At 37.9% G+C, this 22816-nt stretch overlaps 1 protein-coding gene across 4 annotated transcripts in view; it reads left to right on the top strand.

Moving 5' to 3' along the window:
• The window catches only part of ZCCHC2 (zinc finger CCHC-type containing 2), a 42640-nt gene extending 20075 nt beyond the window's left edge, over window positions 1-22565 (top strand). The window contains exons 5-14 of one of the 4 annotated variants that reach the window (XM_079302738.1): window positions 3171-3283; window positions 5248-5342; window positions 8600-8683; window positions 10481-10538; window positions 12558-12693; window positions 14122-14186; window positions 15040-15134; window positions 18012-18140; window positions 18835-20343; window positions 21336-22565. In XM_079302738.1, coding sequence (XP_079158864.1) covers window positions 3171-3283; window positions 5248-5342; window positions 8600-8683; window positions 10481-10538; window positions 12558-12693; window positions 14122-14186; window positions 15040-15134; window positions 18012-18140; window positions 18835-20343; window positions 21336-21403 — 2352 coding nt within the window. In that variant the 3' untranslated portion in view covers window positions 21404-22565. Of the gene's footprint in view, window positions 1-3170; window positions 3284-5247; window positions 5343-8599; window positions 8684-10480; window positions 10539-12554; window positions 12694-14121; window positions 14187-15039; window positions 15135-18011; window positions 18141-18834; window positions 20344-21335 lie in introns of all 4 variants that reach the window. The other 3 variants (XM_079302737.1, XM_079302740.1, XM_079302739.1) reach the window with 3 other exon arrangements.
• The last annotated feature ends 251 nt before the right edge of the window (window positions 22566-22816 follow it).

The following is a 22816-nucleotide window of genomic DNA, read 5'->3' as shown; positions in this document are numbered from 1 at the left end:
GAAGTAGTCTAGGAGAGCTGTGATTTCTGAGATGTAATTATAGAAACAAAAGCATGTTAGCAGATTTTTGTACTTCACAATTGTATTAACCATTTAATTATGTGTATTGGAATGAAGGATCTTGATGGAAGAAGCAGCCCTGCAGAACGTTTGGGGAATTTCCCAGGAGGTGATTGTTTATCTCATCCAAAATGGTGCTTAGAGTTTTAATTGAACTACCATAAAACTACCAGATGAGTTTTTAATATTCCCCACAGAGCTCTTGTATAGGTACAACCACTGGTCGTTTGCTTGTGTTCCTGTTAGAAAGACCTTAAAGAGTATAATTTTTTACGTTTAATTAGTGAGACACAGCCTCAATAGTTTTTAATTTAACTGTTGTATTCTTCAGTAGAACAAAGGCAGGCCTATTCATCATTGCAAAGAGTTCAACTTGAGGGAAATCTAGTAACTATATATGCATGTGTGTCTGTGTTTAAAAAACTAAAAGTTCTCCCAGTTGTTTTCCCCCTCCCTCCGAACAGAGAATACATTTCTGTGCATAGGTCATGTGCAGACCCCATCAGTGTCATGACCTTGAACTGTGTGTTCCTTGCCAGTGTCTAATATTTTGGGTTCCACCTATTCTGAGAAATGATTCTATATTTAAACACCTCAGGGCAGTAATGAGACATTACTGTTTTGGACATGTTTCAATGGAATCTGGTGCTCTTAACTGTGTTAATTGTGAGCAGAAAGCCAGTCACTGTACAAAGGTCATTGTCTTGGTCACTGTTTAAATTATCAACATTGTTTTCTGGTATTCCAAAAATGGTGCAGTGAATATTCACACTGCTTTAATCTAGTTGAATATCAGGTTCTAGGGGTTCTCAGAGCTTGATTTGTGAGGATTTGAATTATGGATGACATGTCTGGTTGCAGGTGGGTTGCCCCACAGCATATGGTACGTGCATCTGCACCTGAAGAGACACCTAAAAACATTGTCTCATACAAGGTCCTGTGCAGCTCTGGGATGAGCATTCAGATGCATGCCTCATGTTCTCTCATTTGTGTAAGACAAACATCAGTGTCTGTAATGGATGTTCTAGAACCTACTTGCTTCCTGGAGGAGCCAGGAAAACAGACATGATCCAGAGTGTTGAAGGGTTGTGCTGTTTGACTGATGGAGGGTGTTCCAAGTGCTGGCTTGAATGCTCAAGCAGTGTCTAGGAGATGAGAGAACAAGAGGAAGACAACCACAAGCTGCTATGAGCTTCCTGAGGTGTTCTGTGGAAAGTGTGCACAGCTGAAAAATATATTTGGTTTGTGTTGGTTTGATAGCTATAAATAGAGAAGTAAGAGAGAATTGTTAAATAAAGAAGGATAGAACTTATACCTTGCTTTAAAAAACATAAAGTATCAATGTCCACTTTACATGGCCTTGCATTTTGGTTTTTTGTTGTTCCAATCAACATGGCATTGTTGAATAATATGCTCAGTTTCCTGGGGACAGAAAGGAATGGTCAAAATACTTGATAGAAAATTTCCAATGCTGCATGTGATAGAAATAAGATAATGGTAAAAATTGTTTTAGAATAGAAGCATTGGTGGGAGAAAACTAAGGTAGTAAATGGCATAAATTGGATGCTTTGTTTTAAAGACTGGCTTCTCTTAGGTGATAAGCATAAGAAATTCTTTGCAAATAAGCAATTACCCACGTGTGTGGAAGGACTAATAAGCTTGTAAGTAACAAGGCTATCCAATTACCTTAAGCTAAGCACCTAATCTTGGGTTTGTATAACTGAATCTTTAACTACAGAAGAAATTGCATTCCTTGTAATGGAAGTTTTAAAGATAATAAGTTAACTGTTTCCAGAGACAAATCTACATACAAAATACTAAGATAGGAGATTTGATCATTTCCACACTTCTGCAGTAACTTTCTGGTACCTTTTGGCCAACATTGACTAGATCTTCAGTCAGAGTTCCTCATATTAAAGCAAAAGGGGCTGCTAAGAACAGCTGCTTTCAGCCCTTTGTGGTTTTTTATCTAAGACATTTCAGGTGCTATAGCACTGTACTAGCAATACTAACAGCACCTGTCTGTCTGGATTCCAGTAGTTCCTCTTATGTATGTTACGAAGCAATTATCTGCAACAGACACAGCATCCCTCTGTCAGTAGCACTTCATTCAGTGAAAGGATTACTGAGTCCTGGGCTGCTGTTCCAGTAGCAGGATGCAACATCCAGCTGGCTCTCTGGGTTAGGTGTATACTAGATATACAAGAGGAAGATGCTGCTCTAGAGTAAATAACTTAGTGCTGTTGATCATAACTGGTGCCAGATGTTAACCACATTGGCAATAGCTTTGAACTTTAGTTAAAAAAAAGGCATTTTTCAGTGACAGTTTGCTCTTAATTGCCTCATAATAAAATAATCTTTTCAGTTGTAGATGAAAAAATTTGATCAGCTTTGATGTACTTAAGTACAGTATTTGGAAGCAGTAAAGGTGAAAAAAGCTTTGTTCTGGGGAATATTTAAGAAAGACATACTCTTTAGTAGCAAGAATTTTGCCTTCTCAACTAGAGAATCAGAAGACTTCACTTTGTAGTATTGACATTGGAAAGTTATAGTGAATTTTGATAAGAAGTTTCAGTATTAATAGCAACTGGGGAGGGACTTGCTATTAATTGATCTCAGTGTTACCCTCTGAAGTCTAGTGTATTAATTAACTGAAATGGTTTCCTTTCTGCTCCTGTTTATTTAAAATAGTTTAATCTAACTAAGTGATGATAATAAATACAGTGAGTTCAGTCATGTGTGGTTATTTTTTTCATGTTGTTTTCAGAACTAATTTCTATGTGTGAAAGATGCAAAGAAAGAAATGGGGAAAAAAAAGTCTGTAAGCTATCCCAAAAAAGACCATAGTATTGGTAGATTTCCAAATGTAATTCTTTCAAATAGAGCTTTAAACAGTTTTATGCCTGGATTTGCTGTGTGGATTTACAGCCAAGTGTTTCTCTTGCAAAACTAATGATGCTGATTTGTTGTACCTTTGGTCTGTAAAACGCATCACTCAATCTGGAGCAATTGAATTTCTCGTTGATACCAAAAAGTGTAAAGACTCTTAGTGAACAAATACAGTCTTTAAAATGTCAGCTACTCATTTTTCACTTTAACCTTTTTCTTAGCTCCCAAAGGAACTGTCTTCTGAAGCATTTGACAAGACTATTTTAAGAGCACTAAATCAGGGTTTTCAGAAGAGGGAAGAACGAAGGCATGCTGATCTTGAGCCCATAATCAGGTAAATGTTTTAGCAAATAGCCTGAAATGCATCACTGGAAAAGTGATTGATGTCAAGCTAGATGACTCCTATGGACAGTGGAAATTCTGCTACCTAAACCCAATCTGCAAAGAAAGTGGGAAGGCAGTGATGAAATAGATACTCTAGCTCTTTTTAGATTTTCTTTAAATTAGGAATGTCCTGAGGTCAGTCCAAATCTCCCAAATTTGCCCTAAACCAGGACAAATACTTTTACTGAACTTGGTAGAATTACTTCTTTGGAAGTAATTACAGTTATGAAAATATGTGTCCTAAGCAGCATTATATAGTAATGATTGACACTTGTGGAAGGATACTACCTCCTTTACACAAGGATATATTTAGAAATACTAGAAACAGTAACTCAGAACACATATGTTCTTCTTTTTATGACAGGATAGAGTGAGAGACAGAATGGAATTTAAAAGGAATAAACAGCAATAGTGAAGCATATATATATAAGAATAAAGTAGCTCATGTATTTGTAAGAAAATGGTCCATACCTAATCACCTGCTATTTAGTGATGAGAGAGCTTGGTGGTCAAATTCTCTAATGCAGAACAGTAATATGAATTTGGGTTTGCCTACTTGATTTTTTTTTTTTTGTTTGGTACAGATACCTTGTTATGTTTGTCCATTTCAGTCAGGATTGTTCTACCTTGTTGAAAGCAAATTATTCATCATGTTAGGTAGTGTCTCTTGAGTTGGGGTCGTTGAGGAATCAGGCACTGCTTTTCAACCTCCTACTCATAATGCTCTGTTGGTTCTAGCATTTTGTCCTAATATTTTGGTTAAAGAAGATATGTAGCCACTCTGAGCCACAACCACCCCCTTGTCAATTTTAAATAAAGCTTGGTCTGTAATATTTGTCTTTATTGTCTTGATTTTCAAGCCAAAGATTATCTGTGTGAACAATTTTGGCTAATAAGCATAGTGGTTTTAAATCAATAAACCTGTTAAACAGAGGTTGACAGAAGGGAATGTACTATAACACAGAAAGGTTGTGAAGCATTGCTGCACAGTAATTACAAACCCAAGAGACTCTCTTTGAAGATAAGACTTTGAACATACCCAACAGTTGCTTAGAGTAAGCAACTGTACTTACAAGTTGTAGGTTGTGTTGTGACTAGATAGGAATGCTACATGAATAATCTCAAGAGAATAGCATTACAGTATTCAAATTCCTTTTTCTTTCAATGTCCGTTTTAGTATAAATATATACTTATTTGGGGGTTTCAATGTGTGCCTAGTTGCCAAAAATTGCTCTCCCCCACCCCTCCTCCAAAGAAATAGAACTGAGTAGTGCCTCCTGGCAATTAATATCTGAAACCTTGGTGTGTGGGAAGTGAAAGCCATTCATTGTTTGCCCATTTTCTTATTTGAAGCTAATAGAATTTCTAACTGACCTCTTGGTAACCAACTCAGACCATTGCAGAGCAATGTTGAGAATCCCACCCCTTGTTCTTGGAGATAGTTACAAAATTCAAATACTGACCTTATAGGTGAATTCAACTTTGTATTTAATCATACAAATATATGTAAGAAAGAAGTGCATTGTTTTGGGTAGATAAATGTGTTCTCAGTTTAAAAAAAAAAAATTTCAATATAGAGTCCAGTGCTTTTGGATTCAGTCCAAACTCATATTTAATAAAATGTTACAATTGGCTAAAATGTTTGAATTGGGATAACTCAAAAACACCTACCTTTTTAAATTAAAAAAAATCATTGTACCAATTCCTTATATTGGCTGTACTTCAAGCTTATACTAGCACTTAACAGCAAAGCTCTAAAGTAGCTTTTAACATTGTTTATGCTGAATGTGCAATTTGAAGGGTTTGGACTTCTTAAGAACAGCTTATTTTGCTTTTAAATGGTACTGTAGTAAATTTTTGTGTTCTTTGTATGATTCTGTTACTTAGTTTAACAAACTCTCATTTAAATTTCAGGCAGCTATTTTCAAATACATCACAAGCTTTTCTGCAGAATCAGAGAGTATACAACTTCTTCCAATCAATTTCATCAGAATCTTTGCACACTCACAGTAAGAAATATCCTAATACTGTTTTATATAATGAAAAGTCTATAAAAAGCTATTCTTGCTGCTGTACCTAAGTACAGTTTTATAATTTTATGTTTGTGTGTTGTATTCCAATGGTTGTGTTTGAACTGGTCAGTAAATAGTTTCTTGATACTCATAGCTTTGGCAGTGGGAACTTGCTATGTAGCATCAGCCTGCCTTCCTTCCTTCTTCCCTCCTTCCCTCTCCCATTATGCTCTTCAAATAGACTGTTATGAATTGAGTGCTCACCAGTTTGGCATTTCTTCTTTTCACAAAATCTTAAATTTTGGAACTAGAAGTTTGAACTGACCCAAAAAAATCGCATCTGCTTTTTTGTTTGTTTTCTTTTGTAGATTAAGCATCTGTGTTGATATTTAAGCTAAGATTTGTTTTGAGTACATAAATGATGGAATGTCTCTAATTTAAGAATGTACAGAATTGTGTTCCAACATTTGCATTGCAGAGATTTCTTTGGTGGACCTCTTAACCTACTTGTGTATTACAGTTGTTTGTGTGACCAAAGCTTGGCTTTTCTCTATGGATGCCTTAGGATGTGCTCTTTGTTTCCATTGAATCTTTTCTTCTTTCAGTGCATGTTATACACCATGACAGTTGAGGCACTGGCTGTGAGGCCACTAACTCAGAAGTTGCCGAAGATCTTAGTAAGGAGTTGAATAGAATGGAGGTTCCCAACAGACTGGTCTTTTTTGTTTGGAAAAAAAAATAGGGGAATGACAGCTGACTTTAGTTTGAAATGATGTGTGTGATCTGTGACTGATGTATTCCTTCCATGATGAGATAGAAGTGCTGTGGTTAGCGTAGAAGCTGTAGCTCACTTTGTAACATTTTTTAGTGACACTTAGTACTTTCTTATGTGGCAGTTTTGTGAAAATGTTAAGCTAATAACAATCAGGGTGATTGTGGAACTGGCTGGAATTTACCGCTGTAAAAATTGACATTTCTGTTGTACTGAAAGGCTGACTGGAGAGGAAAGAGTTTCCAAAGTCCAGAAAGATTCATGTTAATGACTGGCACACTCGACAGGTTATGCATATTTTAGACTGTGAACTACATCTGGGTGGGAAGGACTTGCAGATGCATTGTTACACATGGTGGTAATTTGAAATGGTTTCAAAAAAGAACCTGTGTCAAGTTCTATCAAGATCAGAAGGAGATTAGACAAATGTCAGTTCTGTCAGAAGTCTTGCAGATTACAAAGTGATCTTAAATGTAGATAATTCTTATTATAAGAAATAATTGAGTACATGAAAGTTCATGAGGATTTGCCAGAGGTAGAATGTATGACAACAGGATGGGGAATTTGATTGTTTAGTGGATAGGAGGAAAGACTCAAATGGAAGATGATTTAAGTCTTCAGATAGCAAAGAGTCCTAATGTAAAGAGGATGATCTGTTCTCTCTGATGGATAAGACAGAAAGCACTAGGTTTAACTTCTTGTGAGGAAGATGAGCACCAGGGGCAGGCAAGAATCTGACGATTACCAGACAAGTCCAGAGTAGTGAGGCAGATCTGAGGTCAAGGCAGAAAAACAAGTCAGTAGGTCAGAGTTAAGAACAAGATCAGCAAGATTCATGTCCAGGCACAGGTGTGCTGGCAGTGCACGCCAGGCAAGGGCCTGAGCTCAAATGCAGGTCCCGACCCAAAGCATGGAGACCCTGGGTGAGGCATCTGCCAGTTCTTTTCCCAGCAGCCACACCCCAAATTGCAAAACTGCAGTATACCAGTTTGTATACCTTGGGTGAGCAGGGAAGAGTTGCAAAGCCCATTGGCATGATTCAGGCCCTGACGTTAGGTTAGATATTAAGGAAACATTTGGTAAAGATAATTAGTGTGATAAATTTAAGCATAGTTGTTTTCCTTTTGAGAAGGGGGACTGGATGACTTGTCCAGGGTAGCTCACAGTCACATTTCCTATGGTGCAGGTTAATAGAAGCTGTATAGTACAAAAGTACTCACCTCACCTGTTGCCAAATAACCCCAGTTAAGTGGCCCATAAGGGGTTTTTTTATTGTTGGTTTCTGTGTTTTTCTAGGTTTCCTGTTTGGGATTCCTGTAATCCTGCTACTTGTTACTGCAAGTTAGTCGTAGTGGCATGTTTTGCATGTGGTGACAGTGTTGGGAAAGGAAGCACATATTTAAGAAAAATCCCATTTAGTTCTCGAATAGAACATGGAGAATTAATTGACAGACAAAGCATTTGTGGCTTAAATAGGTCTTCAGTTGTTATACAGAGTCAGGGATAAAAATATCTTTTCACAGAGATACAAAGTTATTTAGCAAAACCCATGTGGAAGTAAATTCTATGTTTGGTGAAAGGTCTTTATACCTTAAATAATAGTTGGGATCTCACACTGAATATTCAGTAAGCTTAATTATGCTGCTATGGTTCCATTAAAGAGGAAATCAATTGGCTCCCTCCTGGTTCATAAATTCAGTTGTTTAGACAATTTTTCAGGTTGGAGTAGACTTTTGATTCCAACCTGAGAGCACAGTCTCTGGGGATTTAGTATCTTCAATGCAGATGATATGCAGAAGATTTTCTTATCAATGTTTTAAGCTTCTAAGCATCAGCTTTCCAGTGCTTTTACCTGCACTAACTTGGAAATTTTTGAGAGGGGAAGAGTAGACTCTTAGAGTTAGACTCTTTAAGAAACTAAGTCCTTTTTCAGAGCATGGAAGTGGTATTTTTGCAACAAAACTGTTAATATTATTCCTACTTTTTTGATCCTATCTGGCATAAAAAGGGAGAAATGGTGTGTGAAGACTGTGCTAAGGGCACTAGAAGACTTTAGCCCAAATTAGGTCTCTTTTGGCAGATGAATGATTTGACGGTGGAGGAGTGTAATTTGTTGCAGAATGCTAGTAACTATCATTGCTCTCCTCCCATTTCCTGTTGTAACAAAATTATTATAAAGAAAAATCTGAAGTGCAGCATAGTAGAAATATCTCTAATAATTATCACAATCACAAGCTTTTGAGATTGTAGCATAGCATTAAAATTATTTTTGACACTATTCTCTTCAAATAAAAGTATCTCTTGAGAGCTTTTACTCTTGGAAATGGCCTGCTTAGAAGGAGGCAAAGTTCAAATTGCTGCCACATGCAAACCAGTAAGTTCAGTCTTCCATTTCCCTAGCTTCCAGTTTAGTGCAAACATTCAGGAACTGTCCAGTTGTTCAAGATCTATAAAGTTACTACGTGAACTTTATTCTCTGCAGGTAACTTACAACCCTCTTTGAAGACGGTAAAGACAGCAGAACACTTCAAGGAGGACAGTTCAGAAGCTTCAAGTCAGGAGGAAGGTAGTTGTGTACTCAAAGGTGGTTCTTTGAGATATTTTACCACACTCAGTTCTGGAAATCATAACACTTGACTGATTTCTTCATTGGTATAAAGTGGTACAAAAATTGAATGTAATCTGCTATGCAAATGAAACATTTTTGTGTACTTTCAGCAGTTTCCTTAAGAGGTTGTTTTGTAACTCAAGAAACAGTAGTGTTCATAGACAGCCCAAAGGCAAAGTTCACAGCTGTGTTGAACAACCAGGAATCTATACCTCAGAATTTACTTAAGCCAAGATTATTTATAGACTTTAATGTCTTTACCTATTTATTCTTCAGTTACCAGGGTTCAGAGTTAAGTGCAATATTTCAAGGGTTGCAAACTGTTTTATATTAAATACGCCAAATTTGTTTAGCTTCTAGTTTTACACAGAAAAGATGTTAAAGTTTTCCTCTTCTTGTTCTTAACCTATGCTGCTGTGATACTCTGGACTGTTAGTAAGTTTGGGACTGTAGTGAGTATTGATTACAGTCTGAAAGCTGTTTTTCAAATGCCTCAGAAACAGTTCACACATGGAAGCAGCAGCCTGGTGGCTGGTCAGTAGTTTCATTTTGAAAGGAACAGCAAGCCAGTTTTGCATTGTTTTTGGAAGGAAACAAATAAATCCCCTGTTAGGTGGAAAGGATGGGGAAGGAGACTGATGGGTAAACACAGACCATTGAACATTTATGCTAGCTTTCAGGTAATGACAGCACTCTTATCCTCTTTCACATTAATTGTTCATAAGAAGTTTGCTGTTGAACTTCTCTGGATTCAGTGATCTGCATACACAGTTTGAACAGCCTTTTCTTGTGAACACACCAAGTAAATTTACAATCATATTTGCTCAAATAGTGTTATATATACTGTTCTTAAAAATACCTAAATCTCTTCACCTGGTGAAATTAGAAATGCATTTCAGAACACCTTCTGTGCCATTTTAGTGAAGTGTTTATCAGAAGTTTAAAAATAATGGGTTTTTTCCTCAAATTTTTAAACCGTAATTTGGACTTACCTGTAGCATTGAGAGGAGTTCAGGCAAAATCATAAGTACCAAGAATACTAAGATCACCAATAGTTGGAATTAAGGAAAGCTGCTATTCTTAAAATTTAACAGTTGTCTCTAAGGTTCATAGTTTTTCTTCATAGACTGTTAAAATGGTTTGGGTTGGAAGCAACCTTAAAGTTCCAAACCATCTGCCACAGGCAGAGAACCTTCCACTGCACAGGGTTACTTGGAGCCCTACTCAGCCTGGCCTTGAGGCAGTATCTCTTTCTGTCAGATGTAATTTTGTGAAGCTTTACTTGCATAATGAATTTTCAGGTTCAGAATGCAGTGCTTTAGTGAAGGACTTGTCTTTGTTTGCTAGTCAGAATGTGAGACATAGTTTTGAGATGAATTTCAGTAGTTCAGAAGAAATTACCAAATGTATTTTTTTCTGACTCATTTCTTTCTTCTCTCTCTGTTCTTTTGTACTGGGTGATACTCAGTCATGCATTCAGTACTTAGAATTAGATACAGAGGTGAGCAAACATTAACATTGTCATAGTTGCTCTCTTTCTGTTTCATTCTTCTGTGAAATGGAAGGTAGAGTCTTGTTTATATCATCTGTACAAACTAATTTATCTTCTATGCAACACCTGCTAATTTCAGCACTGTAAATTAAGCCTGGCCTGTTTACTGAAGATGTCTTCTGCTATGAAAGATGAATTTGCTGGATTGATTTAAAAGATGAAATGGAATTGCTGTTAAAGTTATGCTTCATTTTTTTTTCCAGATGTAATGCAACACACAGCAGTTCACAAGAAACATAATGGAAAAAGTCCTGTTGCCAAGTAGGTACTAGGATGTAATGTGGCCATGTTACATGTCTGAATTTCCATTTGTTAGTGCTTTGAGAGTATGTGTCCTAGATTAAAGCTTTTTTGTTTATGGAGCTTTTGTTTGTGCTGGGATATTCTTGTCTTACTTTCCCTGTTTGGGAGGTTGTTATTAACTTAATCTCTGTTAGTAAAATAGTTCAGAAGATGCTGTGTCTGAATTTGGAGGTCCAGGTCATTTGGTTAGCTCTTCTTTCGCAAATTTTGTGAGCCTTTGAACTATTTGAATTTGATGTTTTGATTTGTGTTGAGTAGCATCAATCTATATGGCATGTATTTTTCCAATGTCCACATACTCCTATGCTTGTATTGAAAATTTCCAGTGCTATTGATTAGAAGCTTAAGTAACCTCCAAGAGGATCTTATAGGAGAAGATAGTCCATTCTTGCTCTTGCTTACTGGCAAATGCATGCACACCTTGCTGATTGTGTCCGTTGTAAGTGGAAGCAGTTCCTAAACATATTAAGGTAGTTTATATATGCCTTTAAGATCCCTGAAGTACCTAATGTGAATTCACTCATTAATGTATTTTGGTAAAAAATTTCAGATATGTTTACACATAGTTCTGCAATAATTCAACTAAATTAAAGGAAATAAATGGGTACAAAAATTTTTGTGATTTACAATTTTTTTCAGTGTGGGTTTATCTGTAAAACATATTTATCTTATGAAAATGTACCTGGAATTCCATTAATTAGGACATAAACATAGCACAGAACGGTATTGGTTAACGTCCACAGATCTTTAACAGACAAAATTCTTGTCAACTCAGCACAAGATAACTTAGTGGTCAGTGTCTGTTTTGGTTTTTAACTGTCCTACTTTCGACTCATATTTCCTCAAGAAGAAAGTGTTAACTTGACAAAATCCGTGATTATGCTGGTGGATATACAGTCTACTACAAAGTCATCAGAGCAGGATCCAGATTTAGTAACTTATAGTTGTTAACAAAGAAATTGTCTTTTTCTTTATTCATTGTATAATGAATTACACTAAGGTTGACTGTAGTTTAGGATCTGCTTTTCAGGTAGGAAAGAGAGAGACAGATATTTCCACAAAGTTCTGAGAAAGAAATTCTTTTAACTAAGAGCGGGAAATGTGTTTACTCCTTGATTACTAGAGGTCTGTTAGTCCTGTCCTGTTTTGTTTGTGTTTGTCTCCTTAAAATCTGTGCCTGTTGTGTATGGGTTGTAAAGAAATGGCACTGAATGAAAGTTTTCCATTTTAAATATGCATAAAGCTGTTTAGAGTCACAAGCAGTTCATCTCAAACAGCATTGGTAGATGTTTCACCTGTCTCCCTCTTAATTTCATTCGATATTGCAGCCTTACTCTTGAAAAGTCTAAAAATTTACTGGTATGAATGAGATCCCACATACAAAACAAAAACTTGAGTAATGTTACATTTCCATGAAATGACTGCAAATTTGGCAGTGAAATAATTTGCTTCCGCTTGGCAGAAGTTTCTCAAGTGACCTTGCTTCTATCTTTGCAATCAGGGGCTTATGTCTGTCTTTTGAGACCTTCTTGGGTTCTTGCCATTTTCTTAATTTTTTTTTTTTTTTTTAAGTAATTTCAGCCCCTACTCACAGAGGTACTTGTTAGGTAGCTACTGGAACTTCAGCATGTCTTGTGCTTTCAAGTGAGCTGGATTTCTGCCATGATGGGAACTGAGTAATATTTCATATTGCAGTAACCTTTGTGAAGCAGCTTGCCAGCAGCCCTGAATTAAAAGGCACTTTCAATTACCAGCATAAGTAGATAAGAATGAAAAAGGAACTCAAGTTATGGTCAGATCATAACTTTAAAGCACAAGAACTGCTATAATTTATATCTTTTAAATCCCTTGAAAATTTCTAGGGTTTTCTAAAAGCAAAAATTCCCAACATGATGTGAAACATTTATGTTGGAAGAAAAGTTTGCAGGTTTGTTCACATCAGCATAATTTTTGGACCTTTTTTTTCTTTTTCAGCAGCACTAGCAGTGCAAAATGTTCTTCACTGGATAGCCTTAACATACAGCACTCGGAACAGAATGGGGTAATGGACTGGAGAAGGAAAAGCTGTATTGTCCAGCAGCACCCAGAGCACTGTACTAACCTACTTGACCAGGTGTGTTGCTGTTTATTCTTTAAAGCCATATATATTCTGAGACACTTGAGAAGACTGTCCACTACACATGGTGAGATTTAGCTTTAAAAGATGAAAAGTGCTCCTGAACTTGTACAAAGTAAGTATTGAAGTTCTACACTTACCTTGATTAGAAAACTCCTTACCACTCAGAAAGCTGAATCTTTTGTTTATGAATTTGTAAATAAAATTTCCCAGCAGAATGGAAATAATCAGAGAAGTCTAATGTTAATTTCTGTTTGGACACTTCCTATTAATGTAGCATTGTCATCAGAGAGGATTCCAGAACACTTGGGCAATTTCTGTTATTGCAAGCAACAAATTAGAAACTGTATTAGTAGCTAAACTGTATTAATGCTGCATACTTAAACATGTTCTACCTGCATTATTTAAGTAATAATCTTTGAAAAAAGTTAATAGATGGATGCATATACACTTCTGAGATTTGTGTCTTCACTGCTCAATTTCATTGTGAATATAGGTAAGCAGAATAATTATTTATAAATAAAATGATCTACTACTGAAATTGGGGGAAGAAAGCTTGCTCACTGCTTACATACAAAAAGCACAGGATGTTTGAATTCTTGATGTTGCTCTTATATATGTTTGGAATTTGGCTATTGATTGTTATGTGCAGAATAGCGGCCAAACAAAAATAATTTGCTTATTTCATAAAGGAGGGTGATGAATTGATGTTGGCTTCTAAACATGAAATGGTAGGTTGCATCAAAGCTTGAAATACTACAAGCTTGAAGCAAGAAAAAGGTTAATTTACTAAAGAAGATGAAAAACTATTTCAGGGAAGTCCAAATACAGTGATTTGGACAGACATTACTTCAGAGTGTTCATAAATTTTACTTCCTTGCCAAATATAAGTTGTTAATAACAGTTAAAAAAATTGTGTATGTTCCTTACATATTTTTCCTAATGTGCTTTTATGTTGTATTTAGTTCAGCAGCTTAAACCTCCAGTTTAAGACTACGTATCTGCTTGCCACTATGTAGAAATAATTTGTCACATGTACTTCCCACCCCAACTATCAAATAATTCCATTTATATCTACAAATTTTGTAGCTTCTTAAGCTTGGTGATCAGCCCTTTAGCATGTATGCGATGAAACACATTTGTTTTTATCTGGAGGAAGAGCAGCATGCAAACAATAATTTGATTGATATCTCTGGCATATTTGCAAGTAGTAATTTGCTGAGTGTTTTGCTGATTCTCGTGTAAACACAAGACATGATGCATTATTTTACAGGCTCAGATGCACTGAGAAGTGGTTGTTTGGGTGGTTATAGCACCTGTGAGCACACTATTGGACTTGTGGACCTATTGGTCTAGAAGGGGTGTTTTCTTGGCTTTCATAGCAAATTCTGTTGTTTGACTGGTGTCTTTATATTTTCTGTCTAGCACACAGTGGAAAAACGAAGTCTGTCTACAGTAAGCAAGAAGAAAGGAAAGCCACAGCTGGAAAAGTAGGTTTCCAATGTAACCAGTAATCCAGAAATTAAGTGTAAATGCATTCACTCTGATAAAGAGTCTGCAGTCAATTAGGTGCTTTTATTTCCTGTGGTGGCACAACAGCTGGCATGGTGTGAGGCTAGATTACATGAAGATCCTTATTTTGTATTCTGTAAAGAAGTAACTTGAAAAGTAGAATTTTAAGTGAATACATTCATTTCTCAAAATACTGCTTGGCATTTAATAAAAAGATGAAGGAGTAGAAGTATGTTTTTAACCAATATTAAATTGCCTTTTTCCCTTCATATTTATTTGAAACTTAAAAGATGTAAAGCTGTCCAGAATATACTGAAAATCAAATGAGGGTTGATGGCAACCTTTAACATTATGAAGTGGGTGGTAGCTGGCTGAAACATCTTATTGAACATAATTTGCACATCAGAGGGCTTCAGAACTTTTTGCAGGCTACACAGCTCTGCACTGTGAGAAGTGAAAGCACTTCCACCCTTACCCAATACTCTACCTACTTCCAAGTTTCCAGATGTTAGACTGCTGTACGGCTGCATCATACACATCAGCTTTAAAAAATTACTTTACTGTCTGCTGCATTATTTCCTCTTTGGTGGTTTTGCTTATATAGATCTTTATTCATAGTGTTTAGTGACTCTGCTCACAGCTTAGTTCCTGGTGTATTGCCTCAGCAGCCTCTATGTAATTGTTTATTATTTATATTTGTTGTTATATCTATTTAATACACATTTTTGGCCTGGAGCCACTGCCTTTGTTTCCAGTGTCATTCTATGTTCATTTATGGTTGGTTATTTGTGCTCATGCATTTGCAAAAAAGCCTTGAAATTATTTATACAGGGAGAAAGCAAAGAAAACTGACTGCAGGTTGACTAACAGGAGCAATGGAGTTCGAGTTGCAGCCTCACAGCACATCCGTACTGGGACAGCAAAAGGTAAAGTGCTTTTTCCAAAGCTGTTAGTGAGAAACAGAACTTGTAGCTGATTTAAATGAGGCCTTCTGTTAAGGGGAAGGCATAACACTGAAAAATGTTCTGGTGCAAGTCAGTATATTGGCAGTCTAATTTGTGCTTTGACTTGCTGTACAGAATGCACTAGACTCAGTCCTCTGTATCCAGTTGCTTGTGGTGTGTCTCTTCATGCATAGGTGGCAAAATACTAGTGAAGTCTGCAATAATACCAGTGAAGCTGGCTTAGGGGCTGGAGTAATTGCAGAAACAGCTACTGTTGGGCTGCTTCCATATGAAATTTAGCAGTCAGTGTGTGGACATGGATCACTTTGCTGTTAGAGTGCTCTTTGCAGCCTACCAGTTTTTTAATCTGTTGTGTAATGGCCCATGAGAAACCTGTATAAAACCTGTGGTGTGGACCACTGATGAACTGTAGTGTTTAAACCAAGTGACCACTGAGCTACAACACAGAACTGTGTATGCTGCCCTAGCAGGGTTTACAGTTTAGGGAAATCATAAATGTAGTGTCTAGGCCAAGACTTGTATACATCAGTTGTAACACAAAATTATATTTGTGTTCCTTTAGTAAACTGAGTCTCCAAGTTTTATTACAAATTTCTGAAGGTCTGTGCTACCCATTGACTTACCCATCTTGATGTTTTCTAAATTCCCGATATCAGTTATGACCTTGCCTCTCTTATAAATAGTTCTTGTGTCAGAAGGTTGACAGAGTTTGCCTTTTTCTACACCACCTAATTGGCATAAGTGTTGAAAGAACTCTTAAAAGTGCCTTGTATTTCTCTTGCTTCCACTTGTGATACAATCTTGATTAAGTTTTCATTCTTTCTTCTCACCTTGGAGAGTTACAGCTGAATCCAGTTCTGAAATATTGACGTGTTTTATGGGCAGGTATTTTTGCTGTCTACAAACAGCATTTGACTAAAACTTTAAGAACTCACTGTTCACAAACTTAGCAGAACTAGAACAATTTTAGAAAGCAATAGTTAAGGGCCATTAAGAAGGAAACCTACTCTACAGCAGAGCTCTGCTGCGTGCTTTTCTGATTGATTACTGGTTTTGTTGTTAGGCAAAGCACACTGAGCTTTTATGAATTGATGATGACTTTAAGAGGTGATGCAGTGGTGTGTAAGGAGAGACCTTATCAGTCTCTACAACCACCTCAAAGGAGGGTATAGCCAGGTGGGGAGCAGTCTGTCCTCCCAAGCAACTAGCAACAGGATGAGAAGACACAGACTTAAGCTGTGCCAGGGTTAGTTTAGGCTAGAGATTAGAAAAAAATATTCTTCACAGAAAGAATGACTGGGCATTGGAATGGGCTGCCCAGGGAAGTGGTAGAGTCACCATCCCTGGAAGTGTTTAAAAAAGACTAGGTATGTGGCACTTGGTGCCATGATTTAGTTGATGAGGTGATCTTTAATACAGGTTGGACTTTATGATCTCAGAGGTCTTTTCCAACCTAGTTGATTCTCTGATTTTGCTGAGTTAGTAGAGAATGCTTTTCCTTAGGAGTTCTGTTTGCTCACTATTCACCACTCTACAGATGTGAAACTGCTTCCTGGTAACTGTTGGCTGGTTCAAAAAGAAGCTGCAATCCACAGAGGCTAGAAGCCATTAAATCCTGCTCAGAGATGAGCTTTCAACCCACATATTCACATCAAAATGTCTTTGGAGATACTTACTGGAGACATATTCTAAGGGAAAAAGTAACAGTCTGAATCTCTGCCTAGGTTAATAATTCTGGCTTGGTTTGAAATGCCCTATTTTAAGTCTGTAATTCTTAACGGCCTTATGTTTTCTTTCTTTTTTTTTTTTTCCTCCCTATTTTGAGCTTGTCCGAAGCACTAGTTAGTAACAATGGTAACATACTTATAAGACTGGATACTTTGTGATTAGCACTTTAGACTTGGGCTCTTAGTGATCCCAGGTTATATTAGATGTTCAAAGTATTTGTTGAAATAATTGAAGCAATTGTGAGTTTAATCCAGGAAATTACTTAAAGAATTAAGCATTAAGGCAACTTTTGGATGAGCCATCCCAACCTGTTAAACTCCCAGTAGCAATAAAAAACGGTGGAAAATTATTTTATTTATAAATTATTATTATTACTGTAGTTGGTGATCTGATTTTTGTCCTGAAGTTTTGCTAACCAAGATTTTGTGGGCTGGGGTTCCCAGCTGGTGTCTGCCATAGATTCTGCGAGAGGGTGAATTTGTCATTCTTCTTCCCCTCTAGAGGCTGAATTTGAAAGCCAAACCATAGTAGCTGCCCACCCTGAAAGGTGGTTTCCAGCCAAAGGATGTCCCGTGATCCATTCAGAATTTAGAAAACAGTTTACCACTTTTTCAGTTCACCTGTTTTTCTATTAACAGGATTTGTTGATAGAGTTTGGTTAAAGCCTGTTCCAGAAGAGTGAGTTGTGAAGTGGTGCATTGTTTTGCCATGTCCTGCTGAGTTAGCTTTCTGCCCGTGCTGGTGTCACTGAGGAGCGCTACAGCTCTGCCAGTGGAAATGCTGGACCCCTATGGTTCAGAGGAAATCAGTGTTGTAGTACAGTCTGGTATAAACGTCACAGGAATCATTCAGGATTGTCATTCTTTTCACTGCTTTGCATAAATATCAATTTTCAGTATCACCTTCTTTAACACCGAGGGTTCACCTATCACAAATTTAGGGACAACACCAGTCCTGAGTGCTGGGAATGGAAGCAATAGGAGAACAGGGGGAGAGATACAGTTAAGTAGGAAGATAAAAATCTCAACTAGTGTGAAATGTGAGAAAACCAAAATAACCTCATTTCCGTACACTGAGATAAAAAATAAAACTAACAACTTTTATTTTTAGATCTGAATTTGGATGCTGGATCTGGTCATGATACGTGTGGAGAAACATCATCTGAAAGTTACAGCTCTCCTTCTAGTCCACAACATGATGGACGGGAAAGCTTTGATAGTGAAGAAGAAAAAGACAGAGGTTGTATTTATGGAGAGTGTGCATGAATGACTTTATTCCTAGACTAATCTCTTTCTTGCATTTATTTTAGTTAGTTTTTCAGTATGATTAGGTACTTTGTTTTCTGAACTAGCTACAGAATACATTTTTCTTTGTGGATTTAATGACTGGATGGTTTGAGGGCTTCTATCACAGTTTAAATACCACTGAGTTTTAGGTTACTAAACATACATCATAATATTTTTGCCTTAGTGATATAGCTCCCTTGAGAAATTTCCATGGTACAACAATGTGGAAAACTTTGGCATGAAAGGCTCTGGGTTTATATGAAATTATGGTGTGGCATGTCAGGAGCTCCATTTTTTTGTACTCACTTTTGCCATTCCTTCCAAATTTAAATAGGTTGTGTTAATATCTTTCTAGACAGGTGCAAATTCCTAATTCACTCTGTGTCCTACTCTTCACATTTGCAGATATACACGAGTCAAAGACTCAGTAGCTAGTTGGGCAGGTGGACATGGGCAGGTCATGAAGATGGACGTAGCTTAATTTGGATGAATGAAAAGAATCTCAAAGTTATTGTGGTTTGGGAAGACATAACTATCTTTCATGTCATCAAACTCAATAGGTTTTATATGGGTAAATGAGTCCAGGGCATGATTCTCTGTTGCTTGAGATTCATTCTTCTGACTGATAAATGCTTTTGTCCCAACAGATACAGACAGCAATTCTGAGGACTCTGGGAATCAAAATACATCCAGGTTTTCAGGCTACAGTGCTGTCAGTTCATCAAATATGAACAAATCATCTGCTCAGATCTCTTCAGTGAATAATGAAAATGGGAGCCTTTCAGAAGATCCTTTGAATGCAAAGTTTCAGCATATTTCCTTCATGCCTGCCTTACACTGTGTGATGCACAGCGCTGCCCAAAAGCCTGAAGCAGTTGTCCCACCACCCATATCTGCAGATGGTAAAACCATGGGAATGCTGGTTAGCACACCTGTCGCTGTCTCGCCAGTGAGAGAGTCTGCGAATTCCCCTCCTGCGGGAATGGGCCCAGTGACCTCTGGTGACCCTGAGAAACGCCTTGAGCTCATGGCTTCCCCTTTGCCAGTCCCATCCTCTTTCCTTCCACATTCTGTCCAGCCTGGTAGCCCTGCTTTGCATTTGGCAATACATAGGTTGAAAATCCCCTCTCCACAGGGATCATCAGAAAGTTGCACAGTTAATGGACCACAGCAGCCAACAGGAAACTTAAGTATTGGATCACCAAATACTGCCTTTATCCCAGTCCACAATCCAGGTAGTTTCCCAGGATCCCCAGTTCCTACTACAGATCCCATCACAAAACCTGCATCCCAGGTGGTAGGACTGAATCAAATGGTGCCTCACATTGAGGGAAACCCAGGAGCAATCCCTCAGCCTACCAATCTCAAGGTAGTTCTTCCAGCAGCTGGTCTCTCCACAGCAGCACCGCCACCTCCACCAGCTTCGTACGCTTTGCCAGGCAGCCCTCATGCTACCAGTGTGTTGCCCAACCAGAATACAAACGTGCTGAGCACTGGAGCAACTTCCTCACCACCTCAGTCAGCTGGCCTTGGCGTTGGTCAGGTCCAGTCCACTGTTCCTCCTGCAATCCCGACACACACGCCAGGCCCTGCCCCCAGCCCGAGCCCCGCTCTGACACACAGCACTGCACAGAGTGACAGCACATCCTACATAAACGCTGTTGGGAATAATAACACTAACGGGACAATGTTACCTCCGCAGCAGTTGGGATCTGGCCCTTGCGGTTCTTGTGGACGTAGGTGTAGCTGTGGGACCAATGGCAGCCTTCAGATTAATAGCTATTTTTATCATAACCCACTTCATGGACAAGTCTACAGAGTTCCATCTTTCTTCACTCTGCCATCACTCTGCAATGGCAGCTACCTCAATCAAGCACATCAAAGCAATGGAACACAACTTCCGTTCTTCCTGCCTCAGTCTCCGTATGCAAACGGGCTTATGCATGACCCAGTGATGGGAAGCCAAGCCAACTATGGTATGCAGCAGATGGCAGGATTTGGGAGGTTCTATCCTGTATATCCAGCACCTAACGTAGTTGCCAACACAAATGGGTCAGGACCCAAGAAGAATGGGAACGTTTCATGTTACAATTGTGGTGTAAGTGGACACTATGCGCAGGACTGTAAGCAGTCATCCATGGAGGCCAGTCAACAAGGTAATCATGATAACTCCCAGCGGACTTGCTTTTGATTTTTGCAGTTTCTCTTTACCTTTCTGAATGTGCTGTTTCTGGTCTTGCAGAAAGATGTGCGTGCGTGTGTATGTTTTGTGTAAATGGTTGTGCACTAGTGACCTGCTCTAAACCTGCAAAGTATCCTATCTCTGCCTGAAAGTCTTGTAGAACAGCGCGAGGGAACGGGGTGCACAGCGTGGAGTTGAAAATGGGTTCAGAGCTGGAAAGTCAAATTATACCAGTCTTAAATTGTCATTCTTTTTACACTGGTTTGGTTTTGGCATTATGTTGAGACTTGCACGTTTTAATCTTCCCATTCCCATTCAGTGGGGTGCTTTTAGAGAGAATTCATTGGCAAACAGTGAAAGATAAAAATGATTGTCTATGGTGGTATGACCTTGGATTCCTAAAACTTCTGAGAATTGAAAGAAAACCAATAGACTGGCCATTTGATATTTAATGTTTTCTAGGCCTTACCTTTGCACAATCACCCATCCTGTGCCCTGTCATTCAATGTATTTAACTTTTCAGACAAGTTGCAGCAAAAAGCAGAAACTGATTGGAATTAAATATAAAAGGAATAGCTTCCTTTTCTCCCTCTGTCCAGAAGAATGGGGAAAATACAGGGTTTGCATTGAGCACAAGCTATTTTTGATTCCTGCCCTCGTTCCCATTCTGATTTGAGTAGTTTGATTGGACCGGAACAGGAAAGATGAACCTTGATGGGGACCATCTTTTCTTTTCATTTTTCCAGTAGAGCTCAAATCGTATATCTACACTCTATATCTTTTTTAAAAACTTACAATTCTAGCAAGAGGATGAAAGAAAATAGGATAAAGTCTGAGGACCTACTTTAAAAGGACTGGAGGATGATAGTGCCTTTTGAAGAGCATGTCCATTTTGATACCTTGTAGTGGTTTTGTAATCTATTTTAATTGTGAGCAGTGACTTAGTAGTTCTCTTTCCTGTTTTAGGCACTTACAGACTGAGATACGCACCTCCCCCTCCCCCTTCCAATGATACCTTGGATTCTGCAGACTGAAACAAGTAAACATTGCCTACTTAAACTGAAGCTTGGGAAATTGGGGGAAGGTGTGTGTGGGAGGGGGAGGTTGGTCTTGTGTTTTGGGACATTCCCGGTTTTATATTCTTTTGGAGTTGTCAATTGCTTTTGCACCTCTGTTCCGTACAAAAGAAGAAAGCTGAGTCCCTGGTCTCCTCCTGGTTCTACAAGAGGCTTGCGTAATGCATGTAATTCACACACACAGCCAAACAATCAGACAGAGCATTCGAACCATGCTTTTGCACTGAAGACTTGAGACATGTGCAATGTTTACTGCAGTTTAAAAAAAAATTCCTCTGACCTCTGACATCACTGGTGGAGCAGTCATATGGTGAAAGAAGAAACTTGGTCATGTTCCCCACCACAATCTTCTTCCCTCCCTCCCTGTTCTCCTTATGCTGCTGTTTTCTTTTCTTTCCCTGGTTGTCCACGTGGATTTGTTGGATTTGCATGAGTGTTTAGCAGTTCATACAGACCCTGCCCGTACTCAAAATTTAATGCTCATGAATTGAGGGGAGATGTTCAAACATCCTATTAGCAGAGTCCAAAGGAAAACACGATACTGTATGTGTACTATACCTGATAATAATACAGATACGCAGCTCTCGAGAGGCCCAAACAAGTGAAAATACATAGAGCAGGAAGGGGCTGAAACTGTGTGGACTGGAACAGATTTAGAAAAATGAACGAGCTTAAATTGACAGATGTTTCTTCCCTTGTAGCTTCTTAGCCTGTATGTTCAGCAACAAAGGTGAAAAAAATGGTATGAATGTTGTACTCAGTGTGTTTGCATTTGTAATGAAAGTTGACAGCATTTTTTCCTTTTTTAAAGCTATTCTACATCGTGTCAACACAGAATGAACATTACTTGATTGAATATTTTTTCCTAAACTATTACAGTGTTGCATTGTACTTAGAATGTAAATGTTTTATTTCAAACTGAACAAAAAGCTATGGTTTTCTACGAAATAGTCAGGTATTAGTATTAGAACCTGTCTACCAAATAGAAAAGTCACTATTTTATAACAATTTACCACTATGCGTAATTACGGTATAATGTGAAAGACTGAAATGAGTGTTAAGATGGTATTAAACATGTCAGTATCATGAGTAAGTAAGTTTAATGCTGCTGTATTTTTTATTTTATTTTTAAAAGCCAATATATGTACTAAATTGCTTCCAGGTAATATTTGATTTCCTAAAGTGCACTGAGGTTATCTGGAAGACGAGTGTGTTTTTTGACTGCTGCATTCAACACCGATGAACAACTACCACTGTATATCCATAGGGTTTGGCATTCCTCACAGTTCATGGCAGAAATGTTTTTTTTCTTAAAATCAGACCCAGTGTCCAGTAGAGGGATGAAATAAAAATCAATCTTTGGTTCAGCCA

This window comes from Erithacus rubecula (genome assembly GCF_903797595.1).
Source record: "Erithacus rubecula genome assembly, chromosome: 3".
Lineage (NCBI taxonomy): Eukaryota > Metazoa > Chordata > Aves > Passeriformes > Muscicapidae > Erithacus > Erithacus rubecula.
Note: the sequence above shows the minus strand (reverse complement) of the source record. Positions and strands in the feature narration are given on the sequence as shown.